The 23,896-nt window shown below is 48.3% G+C and overlaps 1 protein-coding gene across 2 annotated transcripts; it reads right to left on the reverse strand.

The window, feature by feature from the left end:
- Positions 1-3,438: 3,438 nt before the first annotated feature.
- Positions 3,439-23,885, reverse strand: PRPF38A (pre-mRNA processing factor 38A). 2 transcript variants are annotated; one of them, XM_069737904.1, is made up of 10 exons: positions 23,713-23,885; positions 22,321-22,480; positions 21,448-21,569; positions 20,474-20,559; positions 5,119-5,229; positions 4,753-4,862; positions 4,624-4,673; positions 4,332-4,414; positions 4,002-4,050; positions 3,439-3,627 (listed from the first exon to the last, which is right to left on the reverse strand). In XM_069737904.1, exons 1-10 carry the CDS (start codon positions 23,840-23,842, stop codon positions 3,467-3,469), a joined length of 1,062 nt encoding a protein of 353 aa, XP_069594005.1. In that variant the 5' UTR covers positions 23,843-23,885; the 3' UTR covers positions 3,439-3,466. The 2 variants fall into 2 exon arrangements, with proteins under 2 accessions (XP_069594005.1, XP_069594006.1); XM_069737905.1 differs by having other exon boundaries at positions 4,624-4,650; positions 23,713-23,883.
- Between the last annotated feature and the right edge of the window lie 11 nt (positions 23,886-23,896).

Here is a 23,896-nt window from a genome sequence, read left to right on the forward strand (position 1 = left end):
TGAAAATGCAGGATCCTGCAAAAAAATTTGCAGTATCCTGCATTTTCCCATAGACTTGTATTAGCGACGTGTGGACTCACGTTTTGTCCGCCATGCACTGGATCCAGCAAAATGTGACAGCTCGTCTTTTCCAAAAAAAACGTTCAAGGGAACGTTTTTCTGTACGTAGTATCCTGTGTTTCCGACTGCGCATGCCAGGCCGGAAATCTCGCTCTCTCTTTCCTCCCCGGGACTTTAGACTGGACAGCGGACCCGTTGAAAATCTCCGTCCGCTGCTCATGATATACACTATTTCAGTCGGTACGTCGCGCCGACGCTTTGTGACGGCCAACTACCGACGGAAATGTGAAAGTAGCCTAATCCTGCCACTTTCCTTTTCTTGCCTTCATTCTTTCCATAGGTGGTTTCATCTTTTCACAGTAATGAAGAGATGATTCTCCATTTGCTCTGTGCTCATTCTAGTTTGGTGAAGAAATTCTTACACTTCCTTCAGACGGTCAGATTTCCCATTTGTCATTTCAGAAGGACCTTGTCGAGAACTCCAAGACAGCCATTGCCCGCTGCATTCAGTCTGCCATTCTGAAAACTTATAAAGCCAAGAACAAAGTGACCCCTATGGGTGTCAAGACTCATTCCACTTGGAGAGTGGGGGCTTCTGGGTTGTCCACCATAATGCCTCGACTTTGCAGTTTTGTTAAAGGGAACCTGTCACCCCCCTCAGGCGTTTGTAACTAAAAGAGCCACCTTGTGCAGCACAAATGCTGAATTCTGACAAGGTGGCTCTTTTAGTTATGATGCCTGCACACGCTGAAATAAACACTTATAAAATGTGCCCCCTCATACTGTGAAACCGTCCGGGAGTCGGAACTTTCCTTCCTTATCAGACGCAGCACGGCCGTAACTCCGAGCCTGTGCGTGCCGGGCGCCGCCACCTCTTGCAGCATTATCGCATTTTTTTTTTTTTTCGGGCATGCGCAGTTGCGCTGCCCTTCATACTTACAGCGCAGGCGCCGGGGACGATAATGCTGCAAGAGGAGGTGGCGCCCGGCGCGCACAGGCCCGGAGTGACGGCTGTGCTGCGTCTGATAAGGAAGGAAAGTCCCGCCTCCCGGACGGTTTCACGATATGAGGGGGCACATTTTATAAGTGTTTATTTCAGCGTGTGCAGGGAGCATAACTAAAAGAGCCACCTTGTCAGAATGCAGCATTTGTGCTGCACAAGGTGGCTCTTTTAGTTACAAACGCCTGAGGGGGGTGACAGGTTCCCTTTAAGCTGCTACTTGGTCTTCCGTTCAGTCGTCCAAAAAAACACAAAAAAAAAAAAAAACCTTTCTAAATAATTCCGTAAAGTGAGGAAAAAAGTACATAAAATACCACAAGGCTAAGAATATACCCAAATGGCAGCATATGACAAAGCTAATTGAGAATCAAGGCTCTAGAGCAGAGGTCCCCAACCTTTCTGACATTGAGAGCCACATCCACCTATGAAAGAGGGTGGTGAGCCACAACCAGCTCCCTCCCCACTCTCAGTAGAGACACCAAGAGCCTCCATTATTGGTACAATGACAACCGAAGCTTTTCCTCTGAAATCACACCAAGACAGTATGCCAAGCTCCACGGTTTTCTATCTCACCCCCATTCAGATCTGGTCTTCTGTACAGGGCTTCACACAAAAGTCACCATTTAGAGATCTGCTCTTAATAGTTATTTACACCTGGTGCTAATGCACCAAGCTGGCAAGCAGCCGCAAGCCGCACATCACGTGCTCGCGAACCACATGTGAGTCCCGAGCTACAGGTTGGGGATCCCTGCTCTAGAGGATGTATGTGCTGAAGGACCATATATTTTTCTCATGCCATGTGCAGTGATCTCAGGAGTCTTTGCTAAACAGAATTTGCTTGTTTTCCTAGTTTGGGATTCCTTTAACCCCTTCACACCGTGGCTTTTTTCGTTTTATCTCCCCTTCTTTCCAGAGCCATAACTTTATTTTTCCGTCAATATGGCCATGCAGGGGACTTATTGTTTTGCGGGACGAGATATACTTTTGAACGATACCATTGGTTTTACCATGTCGTGTAACAGAAAATGGGGGAAAAAATTCCAAGTACGATGAAATTGCAAAAAAAAAGTGCAATCCCACACTTTGTTTAGCTTTTTTGCTAGGTTCACTTAGTGCTAAAACTGACCTGCCATCATGATTCTCCAGGTCATTATGAGTTCATAGACACCAAACATGTCTAGGTTCTCTTTTATCTAAATGGTAAAAGTGCAATTTTCCAATAACGGTAGCGTCTCCACTTTTCGGGATCTGGGGTCGGGTGAGGGCTTATTTTTTCATGCCGAGCTGGCGTTTTTAATGATACCGTTTTGGTGCAGATACGTTCTTTTGATCGCCCGTTATTGCATTTTAATGCAATGTCGCGCGACCAAAAAACAATTTTGGCTTTGATTTTTTTTTTCTCGCTACGCCGTTTAGTGATCAGGTTAATACTTTTTTTTTTTTTTATATTTTTAAACACTTTTTTTTAATTTTGGCATGCTTCAATAGCATGGGAGGCTAGAAGCATGCACTACACGATCACCTCTGCTACATAGAGGTGATGCACAGTTCACCTCTATGCAGTAGAATTGCAGGCTTGCTATGACCGCCGACCACAGGGTGGCGCTCATAGTAATCTGCCATCAACAACCATAGAGGTCTCGAGGAGACCTCTGGTTGTGATGGCAATGCACCGATAACCCCCGATCAAGTGACGGGGGTCAGCGGTGCGAGTACTTCCAGCCACGCGGACGGCAGCGCTTGTTAAACGCCGCTGTCAAGAGTTTGACAGCAGCATTTAACTAGTTAATGGACGCGGGCAGATCGCGAAAACAGCAACATGTCGCGGCTTTGAGGTGGGCTCACCGTCGGAGCCCACCTCAAAGCAGGGCATACTGCCAGCTGACGTACTATACCGTCAGCTGGCAGAAAGGGGTTAATGCTAAATTTTGTAGATATGCACATTTTAGCAAATTTTTTTTTTAATTGCTCCAATAAAATGAAGAAACTTTGCAAGTGTACTACAACTAATTTACCACTTTACATCTCCAGCTTCTGTGCAGACCGGTGTCCGGAATTAAGCCCTGTGTAGTCTGATCTTACAGTCTGGATTCACTCCTGTACTTATTTTAAGGACTATAGAAGAGGGGGCAGATGGAAAAGTAACATGACTGGAGAACCAGACTAAACGAAGGGTTTGATTTGAAGCCTGTAACCATAGATCTGCACAAGACCTGTAGGCACAAAACATTTTTTTAAAGGGGCATCTTCTTGTGTATATGACTTTTTAGGACATATGAAGGCCGAAGGCTTAGAGCAGAGCGGTGCTCGCTTCGGAGACTGAGCCACACTGGTAGTTATATCTCTTCTCACCTCCTTCATTGACGACAACTGTACAATTTATGGAACAGTGAAAACAATTTTTTATTAAAAATTCCTTAAGAAAACAATTGAATGAATGAATGAATGAATGACATAAGGATAGGCTTCTAGTATATACAAAAAGTCCTGGATAATAGAACAATTGGCTTCCAATGTCCTTTGGTCACTCATTCCCACGTCTGCTTTTTTTGTGACTCTTCTTTGACCTATGGAAAAACACAAGAAAACATTGAAAAATCAACCCGTGTGTTACCGAGTGGTCCTGGTCGCAAGATTCTCCAGCTGTGATGTCCGAACTATCAAAAAAGAAAACCACATTAAACTTAAATTTACCAAAAATATTCATTTCTCTATTAAAAAACCTGAAATTGGTCACGAGAACAGCAAATCCATGTTTAAATTTGCATGTCACAGGTTTCTCTAGAGCCACTGCGGATCAAAGACCCCTGACAGACCGAGCACCATGTATATTTTGTCTTATTTCACATCTGAGCGACCGCCTAAAATTCTTTGCTCGGAAAGAAGCAACATCCGATCAGAATTAGTCGATATTAGGATAGACTACACTTGTCCCATTTACCTCTCTGGAGATTTTGAGTGGCTTCTGTGTCTGTGACTTCGATGATGCCCTGTTGAGAAGATTTAAAAAAAAAACAAAAAAAAAACATTTTCTAAAGTCATTTTTTTTCAAGAGCAGAAACGATGCAGCAAATAATTTCTATGTGGAAATAGACCAGCAGATATTTCAATAAGCAACATCCATTATTTCTGCAGATTTTAGTTTGGATTTCATCCTTTACAATTCAGATATTGAAATCTGCAACAAATCTAAATTGATTCACTCCATCACGTGTGAACACTCCCTAGGTGATTCCTTACATAAAGATCAAAAAATAAAAATAAAATAAACCTGGAGATTTAGATTTTGATCGATGTCGTCTCTCTCTTGATCTGCTGCGGTGTCTCCTTGGACTCTTGCTTCGGTGCCGTTCTCTGTGGGGTGGAGAAGGACAAATTACATACTAATACTATCCCGGCTTGTTCGTGTGGGTATTTAAGATATATTTTTTCTTTTAGGGGAGGATCATTCATGTGCTAAAGGAAAATACATTCTTATTTAGGCCTATGAACTTTTGAGTCCTGGGCCATTTAGCTAATTCTACAATCTTGCAATAGAAAGAATCATGCAGTTCCGAACATACCTTCTTCTCTTAGGGGAACGGCTTCTCCTGAAAAAAAATATTCAATATCTCTGTAAGGTTCCTCTTTGTAGAATCCACTTTGTGGCTCAATATCAAACCATTACCAATCAATGATCCGTTTTGCATTACCTTCTTGGAGAACGGCTGCGGCTCCTCCTGTATCGGGGTGAAGGAGATCTCCTTGGTCTGTCAAGGTCTCTGTAGCTTCGTCTGTGATGATCTGGAGTAGGATCTCTGCCCTAAAGCCAAAAGAGGCATTAAAAAAAACAAACAAACAAAAAAAAACCGCTGCTTACTGATAAACTATCACAACTCAGCAACAACTTTTATATCTCAAATGTATTTTCCCACCAAACATCTTTTCCAGCACTTTTCAGCCTTGGACAATCACATCCTGATAGATGTATTCCCCGACTATGAACTGATAAAAACTTGGGTGTAAAGTTAATCGTTTAATCTTGCATGTCTTCATTACCAGCATCTAGTCTCACATACCTTTTCGTCGTCGTCATCATCTTCCTCGCTAGACTCAACGTCATCCATATCTTCCTCCAAAGCGCTGACACGAGGATCCAGCTGCTCAGTTTCCTCGAGAACATAGCGTTTCTAATGAGAATTAAAATGTCATTCATGGTGTTAAAAATGGACCCTAAAAATGGAGGCAACTGGTCATTAATGTCTGCAAAATATAAAAGGAGAATGGCTGTACTCTGCCATCGCCGGCAGTCCCATGGAGAATAAAGAGTAGAGGCGCACATGCTCTGCTTCATTTAGCGATTGACAGCAGAATTTAAGTGGTTCCCAGCTGCAGGAGTAGCTCAGATGCAGCCGCTGCAATTAGAAGCAGATCCAGGCTGTGTGGCACCCATTATCTGCTAGCAATGATGCAAGCTCAGTTTCTGGGAACTTAACATATGACGTGATAGTATGTCAAGTGTCAGGAAGGGGTTAACACTCGATGTATAAAATTAGTTAACTTTAATGGTTAAATTCTGTACTGAAAAGGGGAAAAAAAACAGGATTTTTGGTTGCTTACCGTAAAATCTGTTTCTTGAAGCCTCCATTGGGGGACACAGGAACCATGGGTGTATGCTGCTGCCACTAGGAGGCTGACACTATGCAAATAAAAAAGTTAGCTCCTCCTCTGCAGTGTACACCCCACCGACTGGCATTAAACTCTTCAGTTAGTGAGAAAGCAGTAGGAGAAAGAACAAGGTTGAAAAACCATAACCACAAACTTGAGAACTGTAAACGTGAGAACAGTCAGAGAACATATAACAAAAACATTGGGAGGGAGCTGTGTCCCCCAATGGAGGCTTCAAGAAACAGATTTTACGGTAAGCAACCAAAAATCCTGTTTTCTTTATCGCCTCTCATTGGGGGACACAGGAACCATGGGACGTCCCAAAGCAGTCCCAAGGGCGGGAAAAACAGACTTCCATCAGGTCAGAGGACTCACCACTGCCGCCTGCAGGATCCTTCTGCCTAGGCTGGAATCCGCCGATGCGTATGTATGGACCTTGTAAAATTTGGCGAACGTGTGGATGGAAGACCAAGTTGCCGCTTTGCACAGCTGTAGGGCGGAAGCCCTGTGGTGCACCGCCCAGGAGGCGCCGACTGCCCGGGTAGAGTGAGCCTTAATCCCAGGAGGGGGCACTCTGTTCTTGACCCGGTAAGCCTCCAAGATTGCCATTCTGATCCATCGAGCAATAGTCGCTTTAGAAGCCGGCTGGCCTCTGCGCGTGCCATCAGGAATGACGAAAAAGGAAACCGTCTTCCGGAAAGTGGACGTTCTGTCCAGATAGATCCTCACAGCCCTGACAAGGTCCAGCTTGTTCAATGATCGCTCCAGAGGATGAGTCGGAGCTGGACAAAAGGAAGGTAGAACGATGTCCTCGTTGAGGTGGAAGGTGGAAACCACCTTAGGAAGAAAAGAAGGTGGGGGCCGGAAGACCACCTTGTCCTGGTGAATGACCAAAAACGGAGGACGGCAAGACAGGGCCGCCAGCTCGGAAACGCGGCGAATGGACGTGATGGCCACAAGAAAGGCTACCTTCCATGATAAAACTGATAGAGGAATCTCCCTAAGAGGTTCAAAGGGAGAAACCTTCAGAACGTCCAGTACCAGGTTTAGGTCCCATGCCTCCACAGGGGCCCTGTACGGCGGGACGGCGTGGGCTACCCCCTGAAAGAAGGTCTTAACCTGTGGCCGAGAGGCCAAGGTCTTCTGAAAGAGGATGGAAAGCGCAGAGACCTGACCCTTCAGGGAACTAAGAGCCAGGCCCGAATCCAGTCCTGCCTGAAGGAAGGCCAAAAGAGAAGGCAGGGAAAAAACCATAGGCGGAACGCGGTTGGACTCGCACCACCGGAAGTAGGCCTTCCAGGTGCGGTAGTAGATCCTGGAAGACAAAGGCTTCCGAGCCTGAATCATGGTGTGAATCACCCGGTCCGAAAGGCCGGACGCTCTCAGAACCGCGGTCTCAACAGCCACGCCGTTAAACTGAGCGACCGAGAATTCGGGTGGCAGATCGGACCCTGGGACAGCAGATCGGGCCTGTCTGGAAGGCGCCAGGGAGCGTCCGCGAGAAGGTTGACGAGCTCCGCGAACCAAGCTCTCCTGGGCCAATCCGGGGCGATCAGGATGACCGGCACCCCTTCCGCTTTGATCTTCTTCAACAGTTTGGGAAGTAATGGAAGGGGTGGGAACAGGTAGGGCAGCTCGAACTGTGACCAAGGAATGGCCAGAGCATCGACGCCCACTGCGAGAGGATCGCGGGACCTGGAGACGAACTGCGGAACCTTCCTGTTGACTCGGGACGCCGTGAGATCCACATCCGGAGTTCCCCATCGAAGACAAATCTGATGGAAGACCTCCGGATGCAAGGACCATTCCCCTGCCGCGAGGCCCTCGCGGCTGAGGAAGTCGGCGGCCCAGTTTTCCACGCCGGGGATATGCACCGCGGATATCACCGGAACCGTTGCCTCTGCCCAAAGGAGGATCTTGGATACCTCGGCAAGGGCCAAGGAGCTCCGAGTCCCCCCCTGATGGTTGACATATGCCACAGCCGTGGCGTTGTCCATCTGGATCCGGACTGGAAGGCCCCTGAGGATCCTTTCCCAGTGGCGGAGGGACAGGAAGATGGCCCGAATTTCGAGGACGTTGATCGGCAGAGATGACTCCCGCAGCGACCAGCGGCCCTGGACCGTCAGGTGGCGAAAAACCGCACCCCAGTCGAGCAGGCTGGCGTCCGTTGTCACCACCTGCCAGTGAACCGGAAGGAAGGACCTGCCCTGGGAGATGAGAGGTGACGTCAGCCACCAGTTGAGAGACCGCCTGACCCGAAAGGAGAGTTTGATCGGTCGATCCAGGGAGAAGACCGACCTGTCCCACTGAGACAGAATGGCTTGCTGAAGGGGTCGCGAATGGAATTGGGCGAAGGGAATCGCTTCCAATGTAGCTACCATCCTCCCCAGAACCTTCATGGCCGAACGGAGGGAGGGAGGTCGAGGACCCTGGAGCAAGCGTATGTCCCGACAGAAAGTGGATCTCTTGTCTGTGGGAAGGAAGACTCTGCTCTGACGAGTATCGAAAAGCATGCCCAGAAAGATGATGCGCTGAGAAGGAATAAGGCAGGACTTCTTCCGGTTTACCAGCCACCCGAAACGGGCTAAGGTGTCGAGAACAATGGACAGGCTTTCGTGGGCCTGAGCGAAGGACGGAGCCTTGATGAGGATGTCGTCGAGATATGGAAATAGGACCAAGCCTCTGACTCTCAAGATGGCCATCAGCGCCGCCATGATCTTTGTGAACACTCTTGGCGCGGTTGCAAGACCGAACGGCAGAGCGACGAACTGAAAATGATCTCGTTGCACTGCGAAGCGCAGGAAACGGTGATGTCCGGGAAATATCGGGACATGGAGGTAGGCGTCCTGGATATCTATTGAGCATAGAAACTCCTGAGCCTCCATGGAAGCAATTACTGAACGAAGGGATTCCATCCTGAAGTGTCTCAGGCGAACTCTCCTGTTCAGCAATTTGAGGTCCAGAATGGGGCGAACTTTGCCGTCTTTTTTCGGTACCACAAAAAGATTCGAGTAGAAACCCGTGAAGCGTTCTTTTTCTGGGACGGGAACGATTACCCCGGATTTGAGCAGAGAAGCGATGGCTGAGAAGAAGCCCGGAACTAGAGCGGGGTCTCTTGGAGGACGGGATTGGAAGAAACGATCCAGAGGTTGGGAAGCGAATTCTATTTTGTATCCCGAGGATACAACTTCCCTGACCCATGCATCCTCTACTGCGGAAATCCAGACGTCCCTGAAAAGGAGAAGACGGCCACCCAATCTGGGAGTTGGGCTGGAGTCTTGCCGAGAGTCATGCCGAGGTGGATCTTCCAGTCCTGGAGGATCTACCCTGGGAGAAACGAGGACGCCAGGACGGAGTGGGCCTAAAGGACACCGCCTTCTTCTCTTGACGTGCCTGTGGCCTCTGTTGCTGCTGGGAAAAGGAGTTTGACGCAGCGAAGCGACGAAAAGGCCGAAAAGAGCGAAACTATCGTCTAGGAGGAGGGCGACGAGGCTTGGCCTGGGGGAGAAGAGAACTTGTACCCCCGGTGGCGTCCTTAATTATTTGGTCCAGCTGGGAACCAAAGAGGCGAGAGCCCTGGAAGGGCAGACTAGTGAAGGACTTTTTGGAGGACAAGTCCGCCTGCCAGGCCTTGAGCCAAACGGTCCGGCGGATGGCAACGGCATTGCTGGAAGCTTGAGCCGCACAAGACGCGACATCCAGGGAGGCGGAAACCAGGTATTCACCAGCGTGGGAAATCTGGTTGGCAAGTTCCGCTAATTGCGCGGGAGGCGCCCCATCCAGGATACCTCGCCGAAGATCCTTGGCCCATTTTGAGATGGATTTTGAAGCCCAAGTGGACGCAAAAGCTGGACATAGAGCCGCTGAAGCCGCTTCAAAAGCAGATTTTGCGAAGGATTCTATAACTCTATCGTTAGAATCCTTCAGAGATGCTCCGCCGGACAGAGGAAGCACCGTGTTGGTGGACAGCCTGGAAACAGGGGGGTCCACCGAGGGAGAGGCCGTCCAATTGGCGGTAAGTTCTGGAGGAAAAGGATATAACACACCCAGGCGTTTTCCCCTCTGAAAACGCCTAGTGGGGTTCTCTCTCTCTCTGGACACGATTTCCTCGAATTCAGGATGAGGAGCGAAAAATTTTGAAGGTGGTTTGGCCCGTCTAAACGAAACCGCCTGATCTGCGGGTTCCGTAGAGGGATCCTTGATGCCACATGTTTGGTTTATTGCCCCAATGAGGTTCTGGACTGTCTCACTCATGGTGGCGATTTGGTTAGGATCCAGCTCCGAAGTATCCTCCGAAGGCGCATCAGATAATGCCTCGCCTGACTCAGGGGAGGAGGATCGGTGGGACACCAACCGCGGGGGAGGGCCGAGCGGCGAGATGGAGCACGAAGAGGACTCAGACCGACGTTCCTGTCTGGACCTTTTGAGGCTTATCAAGGAGAGCTCTGGCGGCGGTTCCTGTGACCCGCTGGCTACGGCCGGGGTCTGCAGGGGTAACCGATCCAGTGCGGACACCAGGGTTTGAGATACCCGTGTTAAATCGGCCACCGATTGTGACAGAGGCGGCCCATCCTGGGATGGGGGGGGAATCACTCTCGGGCGGAACAGCCGGGGGATCCTGGGCGGTGGGAACAATCGGGTTGCTGCAGGACTGACACAGCGGGGAGGACTGACCTGAGGGAAGTTTGCTGTTACAGGACGAACAAGCAAAGTACGTGACTAAGGCAGAAGAAGAAGTAGGGGGGCGAGAGCGGCCCCCTTTAGAGGTAGACATTTTGAGAGGTCCTCTGAAGATGCCAGTGGGTTAGGGGACAGTGGGGCAGAGGGGGGTGTCAGTCTGCAGTGCAGCTACTCACGGACCCGTCCTGGAAGATGTCCCACTTGCCGGAGGAGAACTCCTGCCCTGAGGTGCTGGATTCTGTGCAGATTTTGTGCCCACGGAGGATGCAGTGGCGAAGGTGTGGGGCGCGCTGCGTGAGCTCCTGCAGCTAAGAAGCGGTGAGCACACACAGACTCTGTCCCTGGAGGACGGGGGCGGAGCCAGACAGGGGGGCGCCGATGAGCAGCCACAGTATGTCGGGCGGGAAAAAAGCCCGCCCGATGAAGAAGGAAGTGGGCGGAGCGCGGCACCGGAAGTAGGCCCCGGAAAAGCCGGGGCCTAAATTAGAAGCCGGTGCCCGCTAAGAAGAACCCCCGCGGCGCAGACACTGCCCGGCAGAGCGGCGAAGACACTGCCCGGCAGAGCGGCGCTGAAGCCGCCGCATGAAAGAAAGAGAGCGCTGCCGCCGGAGAAGAGTCGCCGGAGTAGGCCCCGGAAAAGCCGGGGCCTAAATTTGGAGCCGGTGACCGGAGGGAAGATCCCCGCGACGCAGACGCTGCCCGGCAGAGCGGCGCGGCAGCCGCCGCATATAAGGGAGGGAGCGCTGCCGCCGGTGAAGAATCGCCGGAGTAGGCCCCAGCTGGCTGTGGAGGTGAGCGCCGCCGGAGAGGCCGCCGCATAGAACGCTGAGGGGGGGGAACGCTGAGGGCAGCTGGTACGCCGCAAGTAGGCCCCGGGAAAGGCCGGGGCCTAAATTAGGAGCCAGCGACCGCTGAAGGAAAAACTGCAGGCAGGAGTGTGCCGCAAGCAGGCCCTGGGAGGCCGGGGCCTGAAGGAAGAACGGCGACCGCTGGAGGAATGCAGTGGGGCATGGAAAGGTAGCCACCGCGCAGGGAACGGGGAAAGTGATGCAAATGCAGCGATGACCCGCGCTGAGTCCTGGGAACCCCTTTAGAAATACTCACCTAGTAAAATCCCCCGTCGTCTGCTACTAACCTTGAGAAGGTATCAGACGTCCATAGGAGCTGCTGATGGACGTCCTCGTCTCCTCCGACCGACAGGCTCTGGTGGGCGAGTGGGTGGGGGACGGGCCAGGACCGGACTTCTGAGCACGCTTGTGTGCCAGGCTCTTGGTCCTGCTGAGGGATCTATGAGGATACGGGGTGGCAGTACACTCCGTACTCATAGTCCGCTTGAGGGACTACAGGTGTGACTGTTCACCCTGTATCCCATCCGGAAAAAACCTGAAAAGAAACGACGCACATTGAGGTAGATAAGGGTCTAAATAAAGACCCGTGTCCACCTCCTACTGACACTAAGCTAAACTGAAGAGTTTAATGCCAGTCGGTGGGGTGTACACTGCAGAGGAGGAGCTAACTTTTTTATTTGCATAGTGTCAGCCTCCTAGTGGCAGCAGCATACACCCATGGTTCCTGTGTCCCCCAATGAGAGGCGATAAAGAAATAAAGATTTTTGGTACTCACCATAAAATTTGTTTCTTGAAGCCTTCATTGGAAGACAAGCAACCATTGGTGTGTGCTGCTGTCACGAGGCAAAAAAGGTCAGCTCTTTCTCAGCAGTATACACCCACCAACCGGCACAAAGCACCTCAGTTCGTTAAAAGCAGTAGGAGAAGTTACAACAAATAACTATAACTAGGCCCAAGAAATGCACGAAACAAGGGTGGGTGCTGTGTTCACAAATGAAGGCTCCAAGAAATACATTTTAGGGTGAGTAACCAAAAATCCTTCTTTAATCACTTCATTGGGGTACACTGGTACCCATGGGACGTCCTAAAGCAGTCCTAAGGGAGGGGACAGACTATCGTGCTCAAATGAAGTCGGGCGACCGCTGCTTGCGGCACCCTTCTACCTAGTCCGGCTTCAGCCGAGGTGTAGGTATGTACCTTGTAGAATCTTACGAATGTATAAAGGGATGACCAGGTAGCAGCCTTGCAAATTTGGGTTGCAGAGGCCTGGTGGCAAATGGCCCAAGAGGCCCCCACCGCACAGGGGAGTGAGCCCTCACTCAAGGAGGGTATAGTCTATTCTTAACTCCAGTATAGCCAAGCGGATCCAGTGGGCAATAGACTTAGAGGCAGGGAGTTCCTCACAACAACCTTCAGGAATGTCAAACAAGGCATCTAAAAGTTTGAAGGATGCGGTCCTTGAGAGGTACAGATGCAAGTATCTGACTAGATCCAGCTTGTGGAGACTTTTCCAGGGAAAGGACAGGGGACAGGCAGAAGGAAGGAGGGACAATGTCGTCGTTGATATGGAATGGAGAGACTACCTTAGGCAGGAATGAAGGAACTGGTTGTAAGATCAAGGAGGAAAGTCGTAGTTACTCACCGATAACGGTGTTTCTCGGAGCCCATGACAGCACTACGGAGAGAGGGGATCCGCCCTTCAGGGACAGGAAACCTACAGATAAAAGGGCGGTACCTCTCCCTCGCATCAGTTGGTTTACAGAGCATCGGAGGACCTCCAGGTTAGTTTACAACAGAGAAAAAATCATATTACAACATTTCTTAAAAGAGGAACCCCGTGCCTATACTCAAACTATATACAGTATATAAATTATATGTAATTAAAGGTGCTCACCGCACACGTGATGGGAGGGAATAAGCGACTGCTGTCATGGGCTCCGAGAAACACCGTTATCGGTGAGTAACTACGACTTTCTCGGTCTCCCATGACAGCACTACGGAGAGAATTGCAGAGACTAAGCTTAGGGAGGGACCACCGCCTCGAGAACCCTTCGTCCGAAGGTTAAGTCAGACACAGAGGCTAGATTTAATCTATAGTGTCTAAAAAAGGTCGATGGTGATGACCAGGTGGCCGCTTTACAGATTTGCTCTATTGATACCTCTGACCTCTCAGCCCATGAGGTAGCTACTGCTCTTGTGGAATGTGCTCTTATACCATCTGGGATCTCATTCCCCGAGGATGAATATGCCAAGCCTATCGCCTCCTTTATCCACCTCGCCAAAGTACCCTTGGATGCCCGAAATCCTTTTCTGGGACCCTGGAAACAGACAAATAGAGAGCCTTCCTTCCTATACTCTCTGGTGGAATCTAAGTATTGGATTAGGCACCTTCTGACGTCTAGATTATGGAAGTTCTGCTCTTTCTCATTTTTTGGGTTTGGACAAAAGGATGGCAGGGAGACTTCTTGTGACCTATGGAACTTTGATGCCACTTTTGGCAAATAGGCCGGGTCAGGTCTAAGAGTGACTCTATCATCTAATATCTTAGTGAAGGGTGGATTAGAGGATAAGGCTTGAATGTCACTTATTCTGCGTGCGGATGTTAACGCTACCAAGAGAATGGTTTTAAGTGATAGAGTTTTTATGGGAATCGTCTCTATGGGTTCGAATGGAGGACCCGTTAACGCCGAAAGGACTAAATTTAAGTCCCATGAGGGCACTTTCTGAGCGACTAATGGCTTTGATCTTGTCACCGCCTTAACAAATCTAATTATCCATGGGTTGGCCGCAATATTATGGTTGTAGAGTGCTCCTAGAGCTGCTATTTGTACTTTAAGAGTACTAACCGACAACCCCTGTTCCAGACCTTTTTGTAGGAACTCCAATATTTTAGGAATTGAGGGCCCATCTTGGACTTTTACTTTGGAGACGGACAGAAATTTTTTTCCATGTTTTCCCATATATTCTAGTAGTGATGGGTTTTCTACTTTTTAACAACGTGGAGACTAAGTTATGAGAAACCCCTTTCTTTTAATAGTCCCCGTTCAAAAACCAGGCTGTCAAATGTAAGTTCGATTCCTGTGGGTGGAAGATCGGCCCTTGATGTAGAAGGTCTGGAATATTCAGCAGGACCCATGGGTCCGAGATTGAAAGCATCCTCAGCCAGGAGAACCACGTCCTTTTTGGCCAGAACGGGGCTATGAGAATCATTTTCGCTTTGTCCTCTCTGACTTTCCGAATGACTGCCGGGATCAGAATAGTTGGAGGAAAGGCATAAGTTAATTTTTGAGTCCACGGAATCATAAAGGCATCTAGAGCCTGTGGATTCCCTACCGGGTTCAGAGAGCAGAATTTGTTCACCTTTTTGTTTTTGTGATTGGCGAATAGATCTATTGTCGGTGCTCCCCACATTTTTGTGATCTGATCATAGATGGATTGGTTTAGGGACCACTCGCCTTGTTTTAACAGTGATCGACTCAGGTAATCTGCTCTCTCGTTGTTTGAACCCTGAATGTGTAGCGCAGAGAGGGATAATAGATTTTCTTCCGCAAGGTTGAACATTTTGGCCGAAGAACTCATGAGTGCCTGAGACCTTGTTCCTCCCTGGTGGTTTATATACGCTACAGTCACTTTGTTGTCCGAAAAGATTCGGACGTGATGTCCCTGAATATGGGTCAGAAAAGAAAGAAGAGCCTGAAGCACTGCCCAAAGTTCTTTTTGGTTTGAGGATGCTGATAGTTCCTGGACTGACCAGGTTCCCTGAGCCACTCTGTCTCCCATGTGAGCCCCCCACCCTGTGGGACTCGCATCGGTTGTTATCACCCGGGATATTTGTGTCACCCAAGGAACTCCCTTTGATAAGTTTTGGGTCTCCTCCCACCAACGAAGGGAATGAATAACTGAGGAATTCAGGGTGATTCGACCTTCCAAGTTGTCCTTTAGTATTGACTGCCATTCGAGTACGTGCCACTGAAGTTCTCTTGTGTGGAACTGTGCGAAGGGTATCGCTGGTAGGCATGAGGACAGAGAGCCTAGTAGCGACATTGCTCTCCTTAGAGTCATGGAAGGATGGTGAAAAGTTCGCGTTATCATGGCTAATATGTTGTCTTTTTTGGGGTTTGGAAGTCGACATTCTTGGACTCGGGAGTCTAATGTCAGACCTAGGAACTCCTGTGCCTGACAGGGTTCCAACTTTGATTTTTTTAAGTTTATGAGCCACCCCAAGTCCGTCAAAATAGTCATCACCCGGTCCCTCTGTTCTTTGCAACTTTGGGCCGAGTTGCTTACGATGAGAAAGTCGTCTAGGTAAGGGACTATTAATATATTTTGTTCCCTTATTGTGGGCCATCATTTCTGCTACTATTTTTGTGAATATTCGGGGAGCTACAGAGATTCCGAACGGAAGAGCTCTGTACTGGAAAAATCTTAATTGTCCTTTTATGGGAACTGCCAATCTTAGGAATTTTTGAGATTGATTGTGGATGGGCACATGATAATATGCATCGGTTAGGTCTATCACGACCATGTAGCAATTCGGAAACAGGATTTTTATGGTGGACTTTATTGTTTCCATTTTGAATTTGTAATTTTTTACGTATTTGTTCAGGTTTTTTAGATTTATAATGGTCCGAAAGGACCCATCAGGTTTTGGTACTAAAAAAAAAAAAAAAAAAGAGGGGAGAAAAAAAAAACCTTCTCCTACTTCCTGAGGGGGGATTTCTTGAATCACGGATTTTTGCAGTAGGGAAATAATTTCTTTCTCTAAAGCTGCTTGTTCTGCCACTGAAGATCTTATTTTCATTTCTATGTACTTCCGGGGAGGGAAAGAAATAAAATCTAATTTTAGACCGTACTGAATGATGTTTAGAATCCAGGTGTTGTTGGATATTTTCTTCCAGGCGGGAAGGAAAGATGTGAGTCTTCCCCCTACCGTAGGCACAATGTCATTTGGAGGGTTTTTTGTCGCTAGAGGTATTGCCAAAGAGGTAACCTCTATCCCTTCTCCTGCCTTCTTCCCATTTATTCTGCTCCCTGGGGGGTCTGCGGCGGAAAAATCTCCAATTCCGAAAGGACTGCCTGAATGGGGCTGGCCCCAAATTTGGAAACCCCTTCTTTTTGTCTCCTGCTTTTTGGAGGATGTCATCCAGGGTTTCTCCAAATAGAAAATTTCCTTCGCATGGAATAGAACATAGTTTTAGCTTTGTCTGGAGATCTCCAGGCCAGCTTTTGAGCCATAAGGTTCTTCTGGCTGCGTTGGAGAGGGCAGCGGCCTTAGATGTTAACCGTACGGAGTCTGCTGAGGAGTCCGCCAGGAATGCTGCTGCTGCTCTGATTGCAGGGATAGAATCCAGTAATTTATTCCTGGGTAGCCCGTCTCTAATTTGACTTTCTAATTGATCAATCCACACCATCAGAGATCTGGAGGTGCAGGTAGCCGCAACAGTAGGCCTCAAGCTACCCCCAGTCGATTCCCATGCCCCTTTAAGAAATGTGTCTGCTTTCTTGTCTAAAGGGTCTCTGAGGGTACCCATGTCCTCGAACGGGAGCGCAAATTTTTTCGAGGCTTTTGCCACCACTACATCCAGCTTTGGCGCCTTATCCCAGGAAGTGGATGCGTCATCTTCGAAGGGATACTTCCTTTTAAGCGAGGGCACTGAAGAGTTTCTCCTATCTGGTTTCTCCCATTCTTTTTTAATTAGGGATTGGACATTGGGATTTAGAGGAAAGGTTTTCCGTTTTTTTTGTCCCAAGCCACCAAACATTACGTCTTGGGCCGTTTTGTCAGGTTTAGGCTCCTCCACCCCCATAGTAGCCCTAACGGCTCTCACTAAGGTATCCACTTCCTCGAGTGGAAAACAATGTCGGCCTGAATCTTCTTTGGAGGAGGATAGGGAGGAGTCAGAATCGTCCGAATCTGCGTCTTCAGACGAGGATCGGACAGAGTGAGATTGTACTGATTCCTTTACTTTATCTTTTCCTTTTTTGGAGGAAGATACAGCATTCTGAACCTCAGATCTAATGATATTTTTTAACTCGGATGCAAAGTCGGGAGTCTCCTCACATAGCACACGCTGGATGCATGATTTACAAAGCTTTTTGTCCCAGGCTACTGGTAAGGCTTTGTCACAGATGGGGCAGGATTTGTTTTTCCTTTTCTCCAACTTCTTCTTTCCCTATTAAAGGAGAAGAGGGAGCCCTATTATAATATATACATTCACGAAGATCACTCACCATTCGGACGTGCAGGCAGGTACCGGTTCTGGAGGGGGCCCTGGGTCCGGAATAGAAGGTTCCCGAGGAGGTGATTTAGTCTTCGCAGCAGACCTGCTGCGCTGTGTAGAGCGGCTGCTAGACCTACTCCTGGCGCTCTTAGGGTCCGTCTTCTTATGGTGCTGCTGCCTCGGCTGCAGCTCCTGTGGATCGCTGTCCTCCATGATTTACAGGGAGATGGTGCGACAACTGTGTGTGCACCATCTCCCTATTTGTATTTGGCACCACCTCCGGCGTTCCCCCGCACTTCCGGTCCTGCGTCACGGTCACGTCCAGGGAGAAGAGAAGCTACCGCGCATGCGCGCGGCGATGACCCGGAAGTCCTACCGCATTTCCGGAGCGGCGGCCATCTTAGTACACCCGGAGCGTGCGCTTGTTGGCACAGGAGCTCCGGGTGATCCAGCGCCCCTTCCTCTCGTCAGAATCGGCGGCGGGATCCCTCCGCTCACCCTTAAGAACCCCTCGGTTCCAGCGGTGGCGGCTTCGGGAGCCGGACAAGCCGCGGCAGGAGCCTCCTCGCTGCCGGTACTCGACCGCCCGGTCCATCGGTCTTCATAACAGGTACCACCGGAAAGAGGTTCCCTGTTCAGGGACAGGAAACCAACTGATGCGAGGGAGAGGTACCGCCCTTTTATCTGTAGGTTTCCTGTCCCTGAAGGGCGGATCCCCTCTCTCCGTAGTGCTGTCATGGGAGACCGAGAAAGGAGAGCTGCTTAGTTCTCTCGAGCGGAGCAGGAAACCTCTCTTGCTGAGAGGAGGTCCCAGGGGATGAGAAATGCAAAAAGGATGAAACTGAAGAGAGCATCTCCTGGTGAATGAATGTTTAGGCTTAGGCTGAGGAAGAGAGGTACAATTACCACCGGTGGAGTCAGATGAACTGATCCAGTTTAGACTCAAATAGTCGTGATTCTTGGAAGGGAAGATTGGTAATGGAATTCTGTGTATGGCTACAATATTGCTAACAACACGGGCAGAACAGCTGGGGGAATAAAGAGATGCGGCGAGTAGATATTTACCTGCATGGGCAAATTCGTTTGGGCGAGGCCGTTGCTAAGGCACAGGCCTAATGAATGATAGTGGGGAAGGGACGGAAGGGAGACTCCCTAGGTCTGGGCATATGTGTAGTCCTGGGGCTGCGGGGTGGGCTATGCCTAGGAAGAAGAAAAAACCAAAAACCCCACCGTCTGGACAGAGCCTAACCAATCCTGGCTGGATGCGGAGAACCTAGTCTGAGCGGTCTGTATGCCTTTTATTAAGTATTAAGAAGCAGGTAAAGCAGAAAACGACGGCATGGAGCCGCGGCTGGAGATGTAACACCGCTGAAGGAGAAGGAAGGGGCGGGCTCTGGAAATTGAAACAAGCACTCCCACAGGAGGAATAGTGCTTGGGCGCTGATTGCCTGGTGCGCATGAGGGGGGCGTGAACAAGGCAGTCATGCAAAGAAACAAGCGCTCCCATAGGAAAGAAAGCGTGCGTGCAACCCCTTGTGCTGACTGGCTCAAGAGTGGGAGATGAACAAAGGGTGGAGGCCTTAGAAAGCCAGGGACTATATGTAGTTTTCAGTGCGCTGGAAATCTCGTGCTGTAAAGGAGGAGATGAGCTGGGTGCTCCTATATCTTTTCTGATGCCCTCCGCCTCCATGAAGCAGGAATGCTGAGAAAGAGGGACAGTACCTGCTCTGGTCGAAGTCCTGACTCCTTCTCCATCCAGAGGATGGATAGCATCAGGAGACACCAGGTGAGGAGAGGGGTACCCTGGGAAAAGGTGCCTCCTTCCCGCACCAATGTGGTCCAAGTTGGTGCAGAAAACAGTCGATCCTGAGGGAGGAGGGTCACTGAGAAGTTACCACCGTCTTCCTGGCGGGCCACTCCAAGGAGAGGGCTGGGGTGTGGAACAGACAAGGACCGGCTGACACGATCCGCCCTGAGACACACGTGAAGTGTCAGGGTGTAAAGTCCTGCTCTGCAGACCAGAGAGGGTATGATGTGGACAGCACCACACTGTTCTCTCAGTCACTTAATTTGGGAAAACAAAGTGAGACATTACACCCAGTGACCCTGAAGAGAAGAACCTGAAAAACAAAGGGAGGCGTAATAAACACAACAAGGTGACCTACGGAGAAAAAGACAGATCTGGGATCAGATCCAGGTCTGCCTCCTACTGACACTAAGCTAAAACTGATGAGCTTTGTGCCGATCGGTGGGGTGTACACTACTGAGGAGGAGCTAACTTTTTTTGCATAGTGTCAGCCTCCTAGTGGCAGCATACACCCATGGTTACCAGGGTCCCCCAATGAAGCGATAAAGAAAATAAAATATCGAAAAAAATACCAAAATTGCATTATTTTTTTTCCCCAGTACATCATGTGGTAAAGTGAAAGATATCACTCAAAACTACAACTTGTCCTGCAAAAATCAAGCCTTCATATGGCTGGGATAATAGAAAAAAATAAAAGTTATGGTTCTAGAAAAATTAGGATAACTTAAAAAAAACAAAAAAAAAACAACAAAACCTTAAAGCACCGAAACAAATACATTGTCTTGTCATGAAGGGTTTAAAATGGATTTATCCATTCGATCAGACCTAGTGACCTGATCAGGGACTGGGAGACCCTTCTGCAGCCAGCCCAGGGGATGTATACAGGACCCCGGGGATGACTCTCGTAAGCATGATGATGGGGCACATTAAGTGCTGCCGGCGTGATACAGGTCCAGTGCTATGCTTATACATGGTCAGCCATTATTCTTGGCTATTCACATTCAGTTTTTGAAACAGCTGCATTAGAAAACTCATTACAGCCACAGAACAATCCAAGATCATTTACACTCATCCCACATTAATGAGTAAAACAAGGGAATGAAAACATGAGAATGAAAAACAGAAGCTGCCCCTGCAGTACAGACATACACGGTCCAAAAAGCTTCATTTAAAGTTTGCTGGTTAAGTAGCTGAAGTAATGGATAAATACCTGTAAGCGAGGTAAGATGACGTCACAGAGGCGTTCGCTGTGGAGGAGCTCGTCTATGAATTCATCTACATGCATCAGCTCAAATTCTAGGCGAAATGATAGAAAATAGATCATCATCATCCCTCTGAGAATTGTCCGTCTCACACTACTAAGACACAGAATGTCGCGCTTCATGCAACTATTAGGCTAGGTTCATACTGCATTTTTTTACTTTTACAAAGGTAATCAGGGTAAACATCGGGTTACTAAGCGCGGCCCTGTGCTTAGTAACCCGATGTTTACCCTGGTTACCAGGGGACTTCGGCATCGTTGGTCGCTGGAGAGCTGTCTGTGTGACAGCTCTCCAGCGACCACACAACGACTAAACAGCGATGCTGCAGCGATCGACATCGTTGTCTATATCGCTGCAGCGTCGCTTAATGTGACGGTACCTTAAGAAGGGGTGCAGCATTAGCTCTGATGTTTTTTTGTCGCTCAGATAAAGACTTACACACTGCACACTGGTTTTCCACAAAGTTTCCTGTATTGACACAATGAAATACAAATCTGTCACTACTAGGGGGTCCTCACTACATACTGCATTTTTTAGCTCAATCTAAATGCAGTCAGCACCCTCTAGTGGTGACTGAAAGGTATCGTTGGTGCTATAACTCTGCAAAGGATTCAGGCTTGTTGAAGAAAGCATTGATAAAGATAGAAAGTCATGTCAAAATTGACTGACTATCCTCTCCTCACTAACTACTATTGTAGGCAAAATATGTCAAGCGATATTATACTGTGAACTCATAATACATTGCATCACAACACAGAAACAATGGCTACAGACACCTTGTGCACACATTCATCCCGTAAGGAAAACTAGAATGGGCAACAGTGTACTACACCATAAATCCGGATTTTATTCTACACATATGGACGATTATCGACAGTACAACAGCTACAGATTTAAACTAAAAACACTGCAAGAAAATTACCCCCGTTTCGATTCTGAGTCTTGATCTTGCGGTAATCGTTATACAGCGGCTCCAGATATTTGTAGCAGTCACTGGCCGTACCAGTCAGTCGCATGTAGAGAGCGCCCAATGCTCGCACATATCTGCGAAGAAGGACAGTGATAGCAACAGTGTTTAAGTCAATCTGCCAGGTCTCTAATCTTAGCCACGCTCCTGCCGGCCCGCACGGAGCCAGAGAGCCACGCTCCTGCCGGGCCGCACGGAGCCAGAGAGCCACGCTCCTGCCGGGCCGCACGGAGCCAGAGAGCCACGCTCCTGCCGGCCCGCACGGAGCCAGAGAGCCACGCTCCTGCCGGCCCGCACGGAGCCAGAGAGCCACGCTCCTGCCGGCCCGCACGGAGCCAGAGAGCCACGCTCCTGCCGGCCCGCACGGAGCCAGAGAGCCACGCTCCTGCTGGTCCGCACTGGCAGCTTTTCTTGCACGAGTCTCTATACAAAGGGAACTATCAGTGTGTGTGGATGAAGAGAAGCCGGACTCACAGCTTGGGAACTTTTTATATGAAGGAAAACTATATATCCTCAGGCTCCGTGCTTTCTCCACCATTATTAGGAGGTTTTTTTTAATCTGCAGTGTTTGAATAAGACCCAATACGTAGTCTCTGAGTCAGGAAATCACTACCACTTGTACACGTACAACATATAAAGTGTTTGTCCTATCCCTAGGCTGCATGGCCAATGAATCCACTCCATTTCACACTTTTTAAGACCACTTTGATTATCACTTTACACTCTAAGTTTATGTACCCCCAACATGTAAAAACAGAAGTGTCTGCCAGTCCCAAGTTCTGGAAATGGAGGTACCCTTCATGTGAACTCTTGCTACTTGTTACTCACTTGAAGTCTTCATTCTTTATGAACTCCACAATGATGTCTTTTTCTGGTTGGATCTGCAGCATTTTCAATGCCAAACACAAGAACGGCGTGGGCTTAATGTTGCCTCCATAAACTCCTCCAATATATTTCAGCTCCATGGCCTTATCCACCACCAGCTCAGCTGAAAAATAAAACACATTTGGGATTTAATTTTTAATTTTATGTTTGCTGAAGACTTCAATATGCTTAAAAACTTCTAACAATCAATTGTCATAGTACAACAGCAAAGAATAAGACAATCGGTCATCTCATATCATACATTGTTTAAACCTCAGACTAAAGCTACTTACACAGTTTTTGAGGCATCAAAATCAGCGAGTTTTTCCAAACATAAAAGAAGCCCCCATCCTCCTCCTATCAAAATGTGTATCCTTTTAATATATTGCAGCCATCATATTATAAAGCACTGAGTACTTACAATTGCTCATTTTTCCTTTCTACCCAATTAATTCTTCTGTTTTTCTTTACATCTACGACATCACCTGTTTAAAAACTGAATCCTTCTAAGCTCTATGTTCAGAAACAGGAAGTCAATTTTCCCTGTAGGAGTCAAAAGTCACTGCAAAAGTTTCTGGCAGGGGAGAGAATGGAACAGATGGGTCAGGAGGTGAAGAGGGGAATTATAAATGAAGGAACAGGAGACTTCCTGTTTCTGCATAGAGCAGAGAAAAGAAGAATTATCTGGGTAGAAAGGCAAAATGAGCAATTGTAAGTACACAGCGCTATATAATATGATAACTGCAATATATTAAGAGAATAAACCCTTTGCTGTGAGAAGTGCTTCTTTAAGAAAATGCTCTTGGTTTGCAAAGTTTTTCTGAGTCAAACTCTTTTTTTTTAATTATTGGACAGTGCTTAGTTTGAGAATGTCATCAAGACCCACCTAAAAAAACAGCGACATGCACTTTTTTTTTCTATTAGATATTTTCCAAAAATTTAACGGAAAAAAATAAAAACGCTCACATGAACAGAAAACCGAAATAAAGGGGAAATGTTTTTTTGGAGAAGGATGTTAGGACAAACCCTTAAAAAGCAATGGCCATTAATATAAAGTGTCCGTCGGCCACCAGGACGGTAAGATGGCATTTATCTGTCCTTTCTGAGCTCCTCTCAGCTGACTTATGATCACAGAACACATTAAAGCTGAAGGTGCCGGGAACAAAGAGCCTGGAAAAACCAAATACGACTAAATATTTAATTAATCCCAATTGCAAAATTGATTTTAGTCCCAATTACAGACATTTAAGTAAAAAAAAAAAAGTCTCCAAAAATGGACAATCCCTTTAAAAGTAGAAATCCACTATCAGAACCATAGTCTCCAGACAAATGAATGGACGCCTCCCACCCACTCACCAGTGAGGCCAAAACACTCCTCCTTCCAGTACTTGGACTCATAGATGCGGGTTCGGATGATTTTCTCCACCAGGTATTGCGGGTTGGTGCCGTGGACGCTATGAGCGTCTTTCACAGTGCGGTTCGCCATATTGCGCGGCGCTTTCCGTACTTCCGCTTCCGGTGGGCAACGTCATCAGTCTAC

The sequence above is a fragment of the Ranitomeya imitator genome, chromosome 8 (genome assembly GCF_032444005.1).
Source record: "Ranitomeya imitator isolate aRanImi1 chromosome 8, aRanImi1.pri, whole genome shotgun sequence".
In the NCBI taxonomy this organism is placed as follows: domain Eukaryota; kingdom Metazoa; phylum Chordata; class Amphibia; order Anura; family Dendrobatidae; genus Ranitomeya; species Ranitomeya imitator.

What these genes read in the sequence shown, in the direction of transcription:
- PRPF38A (XM_069737904.1), bottom strand. Translation starts at nt 23,842, where the DNA reads ATGGCGAACCGCACTGTGAAAGACGCTCATAGCGTCCACGGCACCAAC. An exon ending in CGTTCCCCTAAGAGAAGAAG is followed by an intron (nt 4,415 to 4,623) that starts GTATGTTCGGAA and finishes TCCACCCCACAG; the next exon opens with AGAACGGCACCGAAGCAAGA. An exon ending in ATCAAAATCTAAATCTCCAG is followed by an intron (nt 4,051 to 4,331) that starts GTTTATTTTATT and finishes TCTTCTCAACAG; the next exon opens with GGCATCATCGAAGTCACAGA.